General features: G+C 43.8%; 1 protein-coding gene and 1 non-coding gene across 5 annotated transcripts in view; one reads left to right on the top strand and one right to left on the bottom strand.

Annotated features, from left to right (window-relative positions):
* The window catches only part of PPEF1 (protein phosphatase with EF-hand domain 1), a 29,155-nt gene extending 16,222 nt beyond the window's left edge, over positions 1-12,933 (bottom strand). Inside the window, exons 1-6 of one of the 4 annotated variants that reach the window (XM_052674005.1) lie at positions 12,552-12,933; positions 12,338-12,453; positions 7,980-8,056; positions 6,720-6,909; positions 3,879-4,006; positions 3,307-3,358 (exon numbers count right to left, since the gene is read on the bottom strand). In XM_052674005.1, coding sequence (XP_052529965.1) covers positions 3,307-3,358; positions 3,879-4,006; positions 6,720-6,792 — 253 coding nt within the window. In that variant the 5' untranslated portion in view covers positions 6,793-6,909; positions 7,980-8,056; positions 12,338-12,453; positions 12,552-12,933. Of the gene's footprint in view, positions 1-3,306; positions 3,359-3,878; positions 4,007-6,719; positions 6,910-7,979; positions 8,057-12,337; positions 12,454-12,527 lie in introns of all 4 variants that reach the window. The other 3 variants (XM_052674004.1, XM_052674003.1, XM_052674006.1) reach the window with 3 other exon arrangements.
* Positions 12,934-16,223: 3,290 nt separating this feature from the next.
* TRNAV-UAC (transfer RNA valine (anticodon UAC)) lies at positions 16,224-16,296 on the top strand. The gene has a single exon. It is a non-coding gene; the product is annotated as a tRNA-Val (tRNA).
* Positions 16,297-17,583: the final 1,287 nt, after the last annotated feature.

Below are 17,583 nucleotides of genomic sequence, written 5' to 3'. Positions count from 1 at the left end.
AGCTGTGGTCAGGATGCAAAATACTTTGTACTGGAGTTGTGGAGCAGTCTGTTCTGTTAGGAAATGAGAATACAACCTGCCATAGACTTTATCCTCCCGCAGAGCAAGGAGATTCAGAAGCCTTCACTGACCAACCAGTGACCATCTGTTTATAGTTCCAGATTATGCTGTTAATACGGGTTTTAAAGAGTCGCTTTTATCTTCTACATAAAAATAGGCTAACTACCAGCAGCACACTGAATATTTTAAAAGCCAGCAGCTAAGCAGTGTTCCTTCACAGCAGACTGCAAAGCACTCTTTTCTGATACAACAGAGAGACAACAACAGCTGCCATAAAACCGCTGGAAGACATAAAGTAAACAAAAACAGCTTCTCCTGATTTTCCTGAACATGGAGAAAGCAGGAGCTTTGCTCACTGCTTCAATCCAATATTTTTTTAGCGTACCCTGGATACATAATAGTGAAAACTGATTTCAGCGCAGTGCAAGGACAGTCTCCTTGCAGACAGTCTTTGTCATCTCTTATTCTAACAGAGAGAGCCTGAGCCCTAAAGGACAGTGTTCTGGAGGCTGCTGTTGCAGAGCTGCTTGCATGAGACTCTTGTTGGAAACACTTTTTGCCATTTCTCAGACCATCCTAATTTCCACTCGCCAGTTCTGGCCAAAGGTTCCCTCCAGCTTTCTCCTCCAGAGCCAGCAGCCCTCCCCGTGTCCCCAGTCATGCAGACACCTGCCCATTCTGCTCCGTCCCTCCTGCCCACAGCAGGCGACCCTTCCCATCCCCTTTGAGAACAGACCTGCCTTCCTCACTGCCTCTGCTCCCTGCTGGCAGGTGCTCAGGCTGGGAAAGCCAATCTCCTTCCCCAGAGGGCATTACTCTGCAAAGTATACCCCATTTTCAGGATGAGAAATCAAAAAATCAGTCGTGATCACAAACCTGGGAGCATTCTTACATTTCCTCAGCCAGTCTTTCAGCTAGATTTTAAGGGTTCTTCCTGCACAGGATGTCTCATTTGGGGGCAAGGAGTACTTCTTCCTGTAATGGATGTCCCGCTGCAGCCTGGTGATTAGTGTGCTCTGGCCTGTGAGCAACCCACCTTGCCATAAGACCCATGCAGGGCTCATTCTGAAGGACTCAGCACTCATTTAGTTATCTTCCAGCCAGAGCTGTCCTGGCTCTTTCAGACCATACTGAACGACAAGGACAACAGCCTTAGGCACACTGCGTTCAGACACCTATCCTAAGACCAGATGAAGCACCCTCTGCATCTCTTTACCAACCAGAGGGAGCACAGGGACACCTTTTGCTATGCTCTGATGCTGGAGGCCTTGCCTGAGGACAGCGAGCCCAGCCCTGGCTGCTAGCAGCCGCCATAGGGCTCCAGGCTCAGTGCAGGACAGTGACCATGCTCCTTGTTACACAAACACAAAAGCCCAGGAAGGACCTCTGGCTCCTGAGGAGTGCTCAGACACTGGACATACGTTCTGTAAAACCTTGGTAAATGGCTTTAAATCACGAGCAGAGCAAGGACAATGCACACATAGCTATGCAGCATCCCAAACACAACTCTAATTGCACTGACATCTTAAAGAGGATGAGAGGATGATAAAAGTTTCAGAATATAACATAAACAACCACATCAAAAGCACCACTGTGTTAATGAGATGGTGACTGGTTTCCTCCTTTGAATAAAAGGCATTTGGAACAAGATGATTAAAAAGAGAAAAGTGGCAAGATGAACAGAGATGACAGGTATCACAAAATCCTCAGGTAGCTTTCTCATCATTGCAACTACTGCTTGGAACAGGCAACCTGTACTCAGGTAAGAATATTATATACTAAATTCTTGGAGAAGGCTCTTGAACAAGATGCCATCACTTTAATTTAAGTGACCAAACACAGATTAAGAAAAAAAAAAGAAACAGATTAAAGCGTGGTGGGCTTTAGAAAATACTTGGGAATAGCAAAGCTAATTTGAAGCCTCTCTGCTTGCCAGGTTTACACTCACAGGGGCTCTTATACTAAGACTGTGATACAGCAGAAACAGAAGCAGTTCATTAAGTAATCTTTCAGGCACAAGTTTTGCTCAAATTTCTGGAGCTGGCACAGGAACTGCAAAGGTCACTCAGAGGAGTGGGCTAGAAAGAGTCTGAAGTAAGAGATGCACACAGCCAGCAGTTGGACAAATGTAACTGCAAACCACACAACTGAAGTTCAACCTGCAATTTCTCATTTAACATGTCCAAAAAATCCAGTACAAAGGAGGCCCCAGGCTGTCCCTCTATTAATATGTATCTTACAGAATCTTTCTGCACCTTTTGGGGTTTTAGTTGGGGTTTTATTTCTAACGAAGGGCATTTATTAGAAAGAGAGAAAGAAAAAAAAACAACAAACCACCACCACAACCACACTAAGATGAAAATAATGGAGCAACTTCAATCCAAACAGATGAAACTTCTGCACAAACAAAACAGACAGATGATAAATGTTTTCCAATAAAACATGCTTTATCACATGCACCAGCTTTAACCACCTGCATGACTGCTAATACCTGCCAGATGAAGGACCAGGTCACTCATGCAGTGGTGGCAACAGACTGCCCAAGCCCCAGAAAGTCACTGGAGCACTAAGGTCCTATTAGTTCCTTCTATCAACAAGCACAGTTAAAAAAGTAGATAAATCAGCTGTAAAATTTGTTTTAATATGATAACAAAATAGAGATGAACACAATTGTACCAAATCTAAGACTAGCACTACAACTTTCTGACTCACTCAGGTGAAAAAGGTAAAAGGAGGTGTGTCATTAGCATCCAGAAGCAGTTTCCATAAAGAAAATCAGATGCTGCTCACTTCAAGTTTGCCATTTCCTCCCCAAGAAGTTAAATACTTTTTTGCACCAACAGGTGGTAATGGAAAAAAAATAATCAAAGGAAGGATAACTGTATCATCAGTCTTAGCTTTGCAGCAAGGCTCAAATGTCATTTCTTTTTGTGCAGAACACGCAGAGGCACTCTAAATTACTGAAGAGAGAAGAACTACAGTTTCTAACAGCTGTCATTAGAACGCTGAACCGCACACCGTTTTGGTGGCTGAACCAGATGAAGGAGAAGGCATATTGTCTCGGAATTCAATAGGATGGAGTCAACACTTAACAGGACCAAATTCTTACTGCGGTATTTGGAAAAGCAAACCTCAGTCCCAGCATGTGCCACAAGTTCTAAACATCACACTGACATTATCTCACATTACCTTTTCCCATATAAGGTTTTCAAACAATCTCTGTGTTACTTTGATTTTTCTCCTTACCTTCACCACGATGAACACAGTGCTCCAGCATGAATGTGAAAAAATTGGACAGCTGGATAAGGAAAAAAACAAACAAGCACTGATCAGTTTAGAGGATTCAGCAAGCATTAACATTCTTTTTCCTTAGTCAGGTACCATCAATTTCCCATTTAGAGGGAGCTCGGACACTATTGTATGTTCCCAGAGCATTACCTCTAAATGAGCAGGTTGACAGCATATGATCACATACAAAATTCCAAAGCTACATCATGCCGCTGACATTTGGGTGTCATTCATCTTGCCCATCATTCAGACTATTTGTCTAAGCTTCCTTTATAGTCAAGAGAAAGAAACAGATATAATTCACCTAACTCACTTTATACTGATGCTAGACTTAACACAAAGCCCAGTAAGTTCCTAATTCCTGGTACTGACTCTCAAGAAAGCCAGGCTGATATGCTGAGATACTGAAAACTCTATTTCTCTATTGCAGAGAGCTTGCCTTGCTCATTCTTTTAAGATCACCCATGCAATGACTTAATGTAAGGGGCTTAACATAACTGCCTGTACAGGAAGAACGGAAGATGACCCACCTGTGTTTGCTCTTGCTCATCAGCATATTCGATTGACTCAAAGATAGTGAGAGAATAGCGGCGGCGGATCTCTAGCTGGGCTTTTTTACAGCGGTACCACCTCTGGATTAACACAGTAGCTTTTATGGCTGTGAAAAGAGAGAGCAATGGATCACACATAATTCTTTCTTGACTTGTTCCTTATCTCTTGTCCTTCCCTCTTTTCCCATACATTCAACAGGATGCCAGTAAATGAGTAGACAGAGCCAGAAGTGTCAAACCTCTGCCTCCAGCCCTCAGCTAACACCTCACTTCAGGGAGTTTCCCTGGCTACCCAGCCCTGAGTAGCTCAGCCTAACACACAAAAAGGTCTGTATGCTTTTGATCTTGGGAGAATGAGTCAAAGCAGCTGCAGGGCAATGTTACTTAAGCAACAAGGCCCAAAGGAATACAGTGATGTGAACTCCTGACACTCCAAGAACCACTGCCTGTTTCTGAGCAGGAAAAAACAGATAATCAGGAGAAAAAAAAAAATCAGGAAAAAAACCCCAAAACAATACACAAAATGCTCTCCAGAACTCCAGGGTTTGATACAATCATCACTGCAACTTTGTGGAAGAGAAAAAAAGAGAAAAGTGAGAACAACACTGACATCCTAACTGTGCTGGTATTTGGCTGCAGCTGCCAATATAAACAGCTGATGCTAAAACCAAACCAAAGAAACAAATGACAGCCAACACTTCGCATAGATGCTTATGCTTTTTCCTGCAAAGAAAAGCTCTGCACTGGAGAAACACTGGTTTGCAGTCATCAATCATTTCAGCTGACCACAAACCTCACTTTTTTTTAGGATTATGAGACTAGGATGAGTGGCACCCTCTGCATGGGAACGATTTCTTACTCATATAACTGTCAGATTAAGAAAATAAAGACCTCTGCAGAAGCACAATTCTCATAATATGCATAACAGTACGGAAGCTTTTTCATATATAAAAGCACTTTTAGATGCCATAATAGCATGCTGTTTCCTCGTTTTACCATTAATGTGGTAAAATTAGTACTATGTAATACAATGAAAGTGCTAAAGTTCTCAAGTCCAGACAAAGCCAAAACCAGTAAAGACCGCAGAAATCTCACCCCTCCTAAATGAAAAAGGTACAGCTCTGGCACGAGTGGGAGCACACTCCCTACCATACATAACCTCTAGGGTCTAAATCGCTTCCCCTCACCAGACCTGACAGCAAGCCTGTCATCAGCTTTTCTGGTTAGAAGAGTTCCTATGGGGCAGAGCAGAGCCACCAGCACAGAAACTAGTTTCTAGCATCAGAGCCATTACAATCCCAATAATGCTCATCTGGGCTGCTCAGTGTCTGGCCCTGTGCACTTAACATGGCACAACCCCACAGGTATCAGGCAGGAATATGTTGATAACTGTGCTTAATGTTGCAAATCTACCTAAATATTTCCTCTCTTTTATATATATTATTATTATTATTTTTAATTGTACTTATTACTATGTTGTTATTGTCAGGATTAAAACAGAACATAATTTTCACACTAGGCTACAATGTATCTGTAAAATAAAATATCATTTGTGAAAGGTGACTCCACCAGCAAGTACCTGTTAAAATCACAATATTAATGCATTAGAGGGATTCAGACTGCAGATATAATGACAGTCCTGCATAACTTTACTACTGCTGAAGAGCAGAAAGACTGCCATCCAGCAACTGGAGAGGGCAAGTATAAGAAAGACAGAGAGCTGTTGGAGAGGGTCCAGAGGAGAACCACACAGATGATCAGGTGCTGGAGCACCTCCCCTATGGAGACAGGCTGAGAGAGCTGGGCTTGTTCAGCCTGGAGAAAAGAAGGCTGCAGGGTGACCTCATGGCAGCCTTTCAGTACCTAAAGGGAGCCTACAAACAGGAGGGGAATCAACTCTTTGAAAGGGTAGATAAGAGCAGGACAAGGGGAAATGATTTTAAGTTGAAGGAAGGTAGATTTAGGTTGGATGTCAGGGGGAAGTTCTTTACTACGAGAGTGGTGAGGTGCTGGAACAGCCTGCCCAGAGAGGTTGTGGATGCCCCGTCCCTGGAGGTGTTCAAGGCCAGGTTGGACGGGGCCCTGGGCAGCCTGGTCTAGTATTAAATGCTAGGTTGGTGACCCTGCATGTGGCAGGAGGGTTGGAACTTGATAATCATTGGGGTCCCTTCCAACCTAAGCCATTCTATGATTCCATGATTCTGTGCAAAACCCCCATGTGCTCAAAACTGGGATGTGCTATGTTGAAAAGCAGGGGGCCAATACATCAAGTTTTTAATTGAATCTTTGTGCAAGTGCTGTGAGGATTTTCCATCAACAGTCCCAAAGGCTTGCAGGGAGAATTTCAGGCCACACACCTTGTATGGCAGAAGATCAATTTGGAAAGGCATAGTTGTAGAGTAAAAGAGTTATAATAGCTCTGTTTAGTTGCATCCATTTCAATACCAGGATCACCCAGCAGCAGGGAAACTGGGGCAGTCTTCTTAGGAACCTCATGTTGTGGAAGGCCACAAAAGGCCTCCTCAATCCTTCATCCTATATACTTCGCCAGTGAGAGCACACATGAGCACATCTGAAATATGACTTCTGTATGAATTTTTTCCAACCTCATGTGTAAGATGCTAGAGGTGCTCTGCAGTTGCCCTGACCTCAACTGGCATCTGAAAGTTATGCACTCCTTTAATTAGAGACAATATTTGTGAAGTAATTTTATCTCAACAAGCGTTTGACAACAGGACTGGTGGGAAATAATATCTTGCAATCCTCTTGCAGTGCTATGGAGAGAACAACTTCGGACGTGGAGATGATGGCAGTGCTCACCTGTTTCATTATATTTGTGTTTACTGTAATCTGCAGAAGAGTTGCACCCCATGGTGCTAATGGTGCACTCCATTTCTGGTTTTAATCACTGCTGGAAGGAGGCATGTCTCTCTCAGCCGTTGGTGTTAAACGTGTCTGCTGTGCTCTTCCTCCAGCCACAAGGAAGGCTCCTGTGATCCTCACACCACCACTAAGAGGAAGAGAGGAAAATACACACGCTTGGCAATACAGAATATAAAGTACCTATAGCCACCCATAATGACTGTGAAGCACATCCTGCAAAAACAATACCAAATAAACCATACCTATTTTGTACTCCCCCCCCAAAATAACCAGCCCTCTTAACACCCTTTTTGACTGAAAAGGTGCCCTACCATCCCATTTACCACCTTACACCTCTCTGTTCCAATGCTGATAAACGCTCTGCTTACAGACCCTTGCAGATGCTGGATGAATGGAAATTCCCACCATTGACTGATACACAACACAATAAAAACCACCACCAACTGCACAGGGACCATATATATAATGGTGCCATGACAAATTGCTTCCTAAACAGATTTCACTGAAATAAAGCACCACGCTTTCTGTTGCATTTTTACAGAAACATTCTAACCAAAAAAATCTGGTTTCATAAAAAAAAAAAATGTACAGGGCATTTTGTAGTGTGGCTTTCTGGGTTTATATCCTGGCACTTACTCACAGAATCACAGAATTGTAGGGGTTGGAAGGGACCTCCAGAGATCATCGAGTCCAACCCCCCTGCCAAAGCAGGTTCCCTACAGCAGGTCGCACAGGTAGGCATCCAGGCAGGTCTTGAACATCTCCAGAGAAGGAGACTCCACCACCTCCCTGGGCAGCCTGTTCCAGTGCTCCGTCACCTCACTGTAAAGAAGTTCTTGCACACATTTGTGCAGAACTTCCTATGCTGCAGTTTCCAGCCATTTCCCCTTGTCCTGTCTCCACTCACCGCTGAAAACAGTCTGGCCTCGCCACTCTGCCCCCACACCTCAGATATTTATAGACCTGGATCAGGTCCCCTCTCAGTCTCCTTTTCTCAAGGCTGAACAGACCCAGTTCACTCAACCTTTCCTCATAGGAGAGATGCTCCAGGCCCTTCACCATCTTCGTGGCCCTCCGCTGGACTCTCTCCAAGAGATCCTTGTCTTTTTTGTACTGGGGAGCCCAGAACTGGATGCAGTACTGCAGATGAGGTCTTACCAGGGCAGAGTAGAGGGGGAGGATCACCTCCTTCAATACTCATCCCCTCACTCGATGGGATCAAACATGAATGCCATATACTTCCAAATCAACAAGTTCAAAAGACTAACATCCCCCTGAAATACAAAATAGGTTAATTTCTAGGTAACAAAACATCATCAGTGCTCTGAGAGAGACTGAATTTTGTTTTAGCTGAGGATTTCTTATGTGATCACAGTGATCACTCTCCTGTCTCCTGGGGTATGTTTCCCTCTAGTAATTCTAACACATCCCAATTTCTGCATTTGTTCTTTTTGTTTCACTGATACTCATTCTTCTTTTATCTGGGTTTTAAAACAAAGAAGAAATCCCTTAGCATAAAATGAATGCTTAACTGCTTTTGCTTTTTCTTAATTAGCAAAAGGAGGATAAGAGACAGGAAAATACAAATGTATAACTGCTTTGTTTTCTGCTTCAATAGTCAGAATGCCTTTATTGTTGTGAGACTGTTTCCAGCTTGTATGTATTTATTAATCAATCATATTACATTTATACCCTATTTTCAGCATCCCACAACACATGGGTATCCCACACTTGAGCTAGGTCTATCATCATCCAAGTCAGTATTTATTTCAGTAAAGGACTTGAGGGGTTTTCTTCCTCATGATGGATTATGCTTTTCTTCCCTCTGAAGTGAAACTGAAATCCAAAAAAAGTCCTGTTACAGTAAGTTTGAGCCAATCAATGGTTTTAATAGCATCAAATACAGCACTGAGACTGCTAAAAGCTTAACAGACAATTGTTATCATTCTGAATACTGTCTCCTCATGTGCCCCGTTTAAGAAAATCATGAGTCTTCACTAGCTCATCTCAAACCAGCCAGCTGGAGATCTGAAGACTAAGACCAAGTACAAAACACTTAGAGCTCACAGTCTAAGCCTTCTTCCAGCATGACCACCTACATTGATGGGCAGGGCAGCATGACTCCAGCAACTAGGCAATGAGAGCCCCAAATAGAACTATCAGTGCTTCTCAGGGTTCCACACACTCCATGGCAATCAGTGGGTTGTCCCAAGCCAGGGGCACCTGGAGGATGACTGCACCCTTCCCCTACCTCTAAGTTCTTCAATTTATATCCCCACTTTGAGCAAAGAAATAAAGAGAGAGGCTAGAATAGAATTTTATGCTAACAGCAGTAAATGAAGCCTTAAACACATACTCAAAGCTTGGAGGAAATCTTATACAATATCAATAAGCCCCTTAAAAATTCCTCAGCTGGCCATCAGTGAACTAATCCAGGGGAATCACCATGATCAATCCCCAATGCCTCTATTCTACAATGGGCACAGCAAACATTCAAATTACTACCTTGTTTCCCAGCAGTTTCTCACAACCCACATCTCCAGGCTCCAGTACAACCACATCAATTGGAGACTTGAGCAAGCACAAATTCCATCCAGGCATAGTGAATTCACTTTCTGCTGTTTTGGACCAATCAAAAGACCACGACCAAGGGAACAACCCACTGTGAAAATAGCCAGCATCTCCTACAAGCAAGTGCTCTTCTTTGTTTCTAATTGAGCCGCACCCTTTCTCAAGGTGCATCAGTTCAAACCAGCTCTGCTCCCTGCCAAACTCATAGAAAAATACCAAGCAACGACAACAAGGGCCTTCCACAGCTAAGAAGGCTGAAAAACAGGAATCTGAAGCTTTCTGTGAATGCTGCATTTGCAATGCAATGCAATGCAATGCAAAGTTCCTGGTAAACCATCATTTGCCATTACAAAAGATCCCCAAGTGTTCACAGATGAAATGCAAAGTTGGCCTTGTCTCAAGATATGGAAAAAGGTTTCCTAGATATATATTCCTAGATAAGAATTTGGGACATAGTGCTATGCTAGCATTCTGGATATTGTACCACTGATTTACCTTTAAGAGATAAGAGAGAGAGTCTGTCACATTCACTAAAAGTCAGACAATAGCTCAGATACAAATCTAAGAAATTGTTACATTTCCCTCAGTTCAGCAGAAAGGCAATTTTGTGATAGACAGGCACCGAATACATAGCCAATCCAGTGAAGCAAAAGAAAACATTGCTCCAACCATGCCAACAGAGATGCACTAAGCAAAGCAGAAGTGGCACACCCTGCTCTGAAAGCTGAACTGCAGCATTCAGAAGTTTGGGTTTCAGAACCAGCACTGTCAAGAGCCTGATTTACAGAGATGATGAACCAGCAGCATTTGATCCGAATGTAATAGGTGCTGCCCCAAATAATTAAACCTTCAGTTCATCAGTCACAGAAAGACAAAATAATGAAAATAATGAAAATCTTGTGAAGATTTATAGCTGAACTTTAATGACATCAGGCTGCAGGTCCTTTGGGCAGCAAGCCATTCTTTCAAGCCTCGCTCATCTTTAAAATTTAGGTAAGCCATGCTATTGTAGACAAGTGTAAGCTAGACCAAACTTGTGGATATGAAAGCCATACGAATGACAGCTGCTAAGCTTTAACTTCTCAGCTTCACTTGTTTCTTATCTTTGATAAACAAAGATTGAAAAAGTGCCCCTTTTGTTTTGGTTTGGATGAAATTCCATAGGTATGCTACTTCCTCTGTAATTGTTTCAGTATCTTTCTCCAACAATGTGCCTCCTGCCTCCCCTCCCTCTCTTTTTCAACCATACTTACTAACACACAGTTACCATCTACACCCATAAAATGTTAGAATGTATGTGTGGTTGGAGATGTAGTGAGACACAGACAGTTTTCTCCATGAAGATCAGATGGGTGGATGGGTACTTCCCACACCAGAGACTTTACTTTGATGTCTTCTCGCCACTAACATTTCAACTTTCTTCAACTCGCAAGCTTCATTCAGAATTGCTTTCCTTTGGAAACAAGGACTTCAGAGTACTGAGAATCATGAAACATTGGTTTATGATGGATTCTCTTCTACGTAGTGCTGAGGAAATGAAGGAGGAAGGAGAAGATACCCGAGAAAAGAGAACCTTGTGCATTAAATCATAACTTCCAGGTTGGTACCTGTAGAGGGACAGCTCTTCAAAACTGTCTTATTGCCAGAGCTGGGGTTGTCAAGGATAAGGATCTAGAGACGACTTAGAGATTTCATTAGCTAAAAGACTCACTCTGCAAAAAGTGGGATGAAGCTGCCGCAGACAACCAATGCAGTGAAAGAGAACTTGGCTGTGGACTACCAGAGCAATAATTCTGTAAATCAACACTTGAATTTGGTCTGCCAAATGACATCAGAAGATCAAATATAGACAAAGCAGTGCATGCTTAAATCTGTGTTATCTTACATCCACAGGACAAACTGATATTTCTATTAAGTGAAAGAAAGAAATGAGAAAGCCTTTCTGTTTTAATAAATTTGTTTCAAATACACAGCAGACAAAAATCTTCAGCCTGCTCAGAGATGCAAGGCTAAGGCCTGTACAGAACTGCTGGAGTCACTTCTGGCAATGGCTGCTGATAGACATCAATGCTTGGGCCAGGAATCAATATGGAATGGATGTACTAATAATGGGAAACCAGCAAAGCCAAAGTGAAAGAGAATAGGATGAAGACATTCCAGCTTATTAAGGTAGACTAATATTCCTGAGCCCAAAAACGTACTGCAAAAGTAAGGAAACAGAAGATCCGAAAAGGTGTGAACATGGCAATTGTTCAAACACTCAGTTCAAGAACTGCATGTAAATCCAAAAAGAATCTGTAGGAAAATGATGTGTGAAAGTTAGTTCATTCCATCTGCAGTCAATAAAGCATACATTTACACAAAGTATTTGCACTTCTTGTGTAAAAAATAAACAAAGCAAACAGCCTCAGTTTTTGCACAGAAAGGTTGTGGAGAGAGTGTTGTAATAAAGGAAGGTGGAAAATACAAGCACACAATTAGGTGCAGATCACCCTGGATTATGAAGATGATATCATATCACTTTTCAGAAACTCTAAGAGCCTCAAAAGGAGAAGCCATTAGGAAGCCAGCAAAAAGCTCAAAATCCTGTGGCCAAATCAGTTCTAGTAAGAGGGTAACAGGAGTGTAAAAATCAGCAACAGTTGCAGTTTCTTATCACAGAGAAAAAGGGAAATCTGAAATTATAAATTTCAGATTTATAAATTATAAATTGTCCTGCAGATAATGAGCAGAATCTTAATGACATCCAATGATATTCCTTCTCCTTACTTGAAGGGGAATACTGACCAAAACGTAAAACTCGAGAACAAATGTATGGAAATTTGAGCCAACTTACAAATTAAATTCATGCTTCAGATGAAATTTATATTGGTTTTAATGAGAGTTAAGTTAAGCATCAGAACAAAGACTATCATCACATAAAGTCTTTTTCTTAAAGCAAAAAGTACAAGAAATACAGAAGTCTCAAAGTTATTTGATCTTACCCGTATTCAGAAGCTCTGGATAACTGATCCAGTCCAGGTCAAACTTGACAGCTTGAAGCACACTGATTTTTCTCAGGGCATTTTCTCACTGCCCTTCTCTCATTCACTTTGAAGACCTAGGATACAGGCAAGTTGCTCTTTAAAAGTGAGCTAAGAAAAAAAAGATACATATCTGACTTGAAGAAATTACCTGCTTTTTTTCCACAAGAGTTACCTTCAGAAGCTTCCTCCCGAAGCAGAGGCAGTCCCTTTCTGGAACCAGAACTGCATAATGAGGGGCGCAGCTCTGCAGAACCAGCACTCCAATCCTCCCTGGGGCTCTGGAGCTCACAAAGCACTTACTCTCCACCTACTGATACAGCCTCCCGAGAGGAAATTTCTTGAGCCTCACTCCTCAGACGCAGTCAAGGGTAAATGCCATATTCATCATGATGCAGAAGTTCTTGGCTGCAGCCCTCCAGCTGTGCTGCAGGCATGCTATTGGAGATCTGCCTAGTCACCGTGCCTCCTGTATCTCAGGCAGAGAAAGGGATGGGCTGAAGTTATCGTCTGCACATCTGAAGTCACATGGTCTCTCTCCAGAGGAAAGGCCTTTCTGCTGGGATGAGGCAGTGATTTGCAATTTAGCAGACCTACCTAGCACACGGGGGATAAACACACATACAGACCGCCCAGGTATTTGGTTCCCTGATGTGACTGGTATGGTAATGAAAGCCCCTAAGGAAAGAAATACTGCCAGATTCATTTGCCAAGAGGCACTGTATGCATACACTGGTATACAGACGCTATCTGCGCACACATTCTCCCCATAAGAGTGTAATGAGTTCAGGGAACTGAGCTCATGGCTTAGTTTGTGCCTCCCCAGTGTAACTCCTGGAAAGGGGTCAGTTTGCCACTGTGGCTGACCTGTGTGGTCAGATAACCATGCTGCCATATACTCTGAAGTCAAACCCTGACTGCAGAGCCTGCACATCCTACCCACCTCCTTGCCTTGCTGTCTGTGGGCACTCAGCCACCTCACAGGTGCCAGGAAGGGCAGCGCCATCAAGCCCAAGGCCATTTCTTCTTGCTCAGTGTTGACACAACAAGCCCCATACACTGCAATTTTGAGCACATATACTACTAAACAACTCATAAATATTAGGTACCAGAATAAGTTTGGTACTGTAATATTGCCACTATACTCTCAGGTACAGCCCTCAGCATCCATCACACCACTAACCACTCATACCCCCACTCTGTCCTTCTGCCCTCTTCTGAAAGCCAGAGAGGAGCTGCTCTCATGGTCTCCCTGTGCAGTGATGGAGCAGAGCACAGCAGCCATTTTGTGGGGTCACTGTTAGGGCTGTGGGCCCAAAGAAGGCCACAGGTTACAATGCATGGGCTAAGGTCGGGGTTAGGATGCATATGGTGACAGGAAGCACTGTGTGGATGGGGATCACAGTACTCCTTCTTCTGCAGCCTCTCCTCATGATGGCATTCACTAAGGCCAGGTCCTGGAAATAGATGGGACAGAACAGAGACCATCAGATGAAGATCTTAATGCCCTTGCTCCAAAGCTTTAGTAATACTACAGCATGGTATTTTCAATAAATTTTTGCCATCAGTTTGGTGACAGTTCTAAAGATGTCAACTGCCACTGTGAAGGCACTTGGACACAGTGATCAGATCATCGTTTGGGACAGACAAAGGAGTTCCCTCACTGTGATAGAATGGGCACATTTTTTAACATGTAAAAGACACGTGAAGTGCAAAGCCAGCAAGCAGAAGGCACTGTGTGAATGCAAAAAATGTGAATATGCTTTTTGATTGAGTGAGCCAGTTCTTTGAGTTTCTGGAGTCCTGGACACAAGCTTCCATATTCAAAGCCACTCCTTTTCCGTGGAATGAGACAGCAAATAAAATCCACACGAGGCGCCCTAATTCTGCATAGCCCAGGAGAGTTTTGATGTTTGCTTTTCTGGCAGGATGCACTTTCCCTTATCCGAGTTACAGTAGCTAATCATTTATGTATGATCACACTGTCCTGCCAAAAAGCATACAAGTAAAAATACATCATAACCTCTTTCCACTGCACTCTGGGGATACATGTCATTTATAAAATATTTACTGCATCTGATAAAATCACCCATATTGGCTTTTAGCAAGATTTCTGCATAATGAGAGGCCATAAGGCTCCAATAGCCAACAAATCCATCAGAAATCTTTCATCCAAGATCAGTGGGAACAGAAACAAATCCTTAGTTGTTATCTTCCATAGGACAATGTCTCCCCAGCATGTTTTCTCTTGTTATTCATGGAAGCTGCTCATCCCTTCTCAGTGCTCTGAAGTGACCTGACAACCTGACAACCTGACAGTCAGATGTGTTGGAATGAGCCACCTCTCCAGCTACATACAGGGATCATAGTAACATGTAGCTTTCCAAATAGCCTTTCCCATTTAAGCCCAAGGACATCAGCTGGACCTAATTAAGCCATCTTCGTTTCCACATGAGGCAAAGGGAACATACCAGTCCCACCACCAAGTCACACACATGCTGAGCTTTTTTGCTCAGCAGCTACACATCACACACTAAGGAGGTGAAAAGCATTTTAGCAAGCATCAACAGGCAGCAGGCAACAAAATTCTCTAATACGTTTTTGAGCAGCCGAACAGAATTAAAAAAAAAAAAAAAAGTTATGCTACCAGTGCAAAAATCAGGAGACTCCTTTACAGGCAGCCCTTGAAGTAACAGCATGTGTTATGTTCCCCAAACGCTTTGGAAACACCAACCTCCTGAGCCAGCCTTCATGCAGGCGTTCCACATGCATAATTCAAAATCTGCTTCAGGCTCATGTCTCGGAAGCACCCACTACAAAGTGATGCAACCAACATTTTTCAAAAAGGCTGAAGATGATCACAGTGGGAGTGAATGTGCTCCTTCTGCACCGTGGTTCCCCCCCTCTTACCCTATCAAGCTTAGGAAAGTATTTTTATGTGATCCAGCCATGTATTTTAAAGCACTGGCCAGGGGACAAGTCCTCAGCTGAGCGATCTGTCAGTAACAGAAGGAATAAAAAGAAGAGATAAAGGAGAAAAAAACCACACAGTCACGTTATCTGGCTTTTTCCTATCAAAATCAGTGTGATGACTGAAGCCTGTTGGTAAATGAGCCTTGCAAGGTTAGCGTGGGTAAATGGGAAAAGACATTTCCCTCAGCGGACATTTCTGGGACGCAAAGACAACGGACAAAAGACATCAAACTTGGCATCTCTGGCAAAAAGAACACAAAACCAGAAACATGAGCCAAGAAAGGGCGAGAAACTACACAGGAACACCATAGAATCACATATCTCCCTGTAAAAATGAGAATAATGTAAAAAATTAAAGAAAAAGCCACCAAAAATCCACAAAGAGATCAGCAGAAAAAAATCAGCGGAATGTTCTGGAAAGCAGTGCCTAATGGCATAATTTGCAGTCTCAGCCCATACTTGCAGCCTATGGAGACGACAGCCAACTACAGCACTCAGATTTCGCCACCTCTTTGTGAACAACGCAGGGAAAGAGACGGGCACGAGAACTGCCTAAGGAAAGCAGGGTTTGCGTTTTGTTAGCGTGCTGCAGCACAAGCTGCACCGACTGAGGTAAAACCCACAGTTTTGACAGGAAAAAACTTGACCAGCTCAGGCATACTGCTCAGCCTGCCTTCCTCCCTCCTCACCACCCCGCCCCCCCCCCCTCACAAACTGCCCCTCCCGGCCAAACCGCCAGGGGAGGGAACCGCCCCTCCGCGCGCTCCTCCAATGGTCTGTTCCCTCCGTGTGGGCGGGACCAAAGGCGGGGGGGAGCGAAGAGCGCGAGCATTTCATCAATAGGTGGAGCGCCATAACGGCCTGTTTCCGTAGCGGTTCCATAGTGTAGTGGTTATCACGTCTGCTTTACACGCAGAAGGTCCTGGGTTCGAGCCCCAGTGGAACCAGCGGCTGTACTTTTTGTTCCTTTCAGGTTAGTTACGTTTAGTTTAGGCCTCCTCTTTTTCTTCCAAAATGGGCAACTTTATTAAAAAGTGCAGGCCCTCCGTGAAGTGGAGGAAGAACGATGTGTGGAGCGGGGAGCAGAAGGGCCCACCAGTCAGGAGAGCCCTGCTAACTGGAATCCCTGTGTTACTCGTATGCTCTCATCTCAGTGCACAAGCGACACAACTTGCTGAGAGGCAGCCCTGAGCCCGCCATAAGCCTTGTGCAACAGCACCTTTTCTAACAGTCCAAACATAATTTAGACAGTGTTACTGCAGGACTTGATTTTTCACCCTAAGAAACACATCAGGACCATAGAATAAGTCCCTTAAGATCATCAAGGACACCCATCACATATCACTGCCAAGTCTGCCACAAACCGTGGCGTTTAATGCCTTGTCCTCACACCTCCTGAAAAACCTCCAGGAATGAGGACTCCACCAACTCCACTTTTTCTGTGAAGAAATTCTTCCTCATATCCAACTAAGCCTCCTCTGCTGTAACTTGAGGCCATTTCTTTGTGTCCTATCACTTGGTGTCTGAGAAAAGAGAACAAACCCCATCTTGCTTCAACCTCCTTGCAGGCAGCTGTAGAGAGCAATACGGTCTCCGCTGAGCCTCCTTTCTCCAGACTGAACAATCCCAATTCCCTCAGCCACACCCCATAACTTGTTCACCTCAGAGCAATTCCACTGTTGCATACAGCCCATCATCTCGTTCTGCACGTGCAAGCCTTTAGGTGATCATTGGGTATGGATGCTGCCACAGCACCTGTCTGTGCATGGGAGCCCCAGCAGGGCCTGGGGTGAAGAAGTCTCTGCAGGAGGAAGAGGCACACCAGGGCTGAACAGGCCCAACTAAGACTGAGATCTCCACTCTAAGCCCTGTTTCTAGGATAAAATGCCTGTCATAGCAGGGTTGCTTTCAGGTTACAGGTCCAAAGCTGTCCACTACATTTAGAATTTTCCACTGTAGTATATGAAAGCCGTCAGGGAAGGTACTTCCCATCGTCCCTCCACGATGACTCCATGGTGCCCAGCGTGCTGATGACAGCCACAAGTCCCTGAGGTGTGGCAGGGGACTGGGCCTGCTCCTGGTGGGCAGGTAACTAGTCATGTGGTGTTTTTTGCACTGAGGTGCTTTTTTTTTTCAGAAGAGGACATAAGCCCACACTCAGACTCCTTGAAATAATATTTTATTCTAAGAACCAGATCTTCAGCATGGGCAGATCATCATCACTCCATCCACCT

This window comes from Tympanuchus pallidicinctus, unplaced genomic scaffold (genome assembly GCF_026119805.1).
Source record: "Tympanuchus pallidicinctus isolate F22 unplaced genomic scaffold, pur_lepc_1.0 scaffold14, whole genome shotgun sequence".
In the NCBI taxonomy this organism is placed as follows: Eukaryota; Metazoa; Chordata; class Aves; order Galliformes; family Phasianidae; genus Tympanuchus; species Tympanuchus pallidicinctus.
The sequence above is the reverse complement of the archived record's forward strand: the minus strand, read 5'-3'. Positions and strand labels throughout refer to the sequence as shown.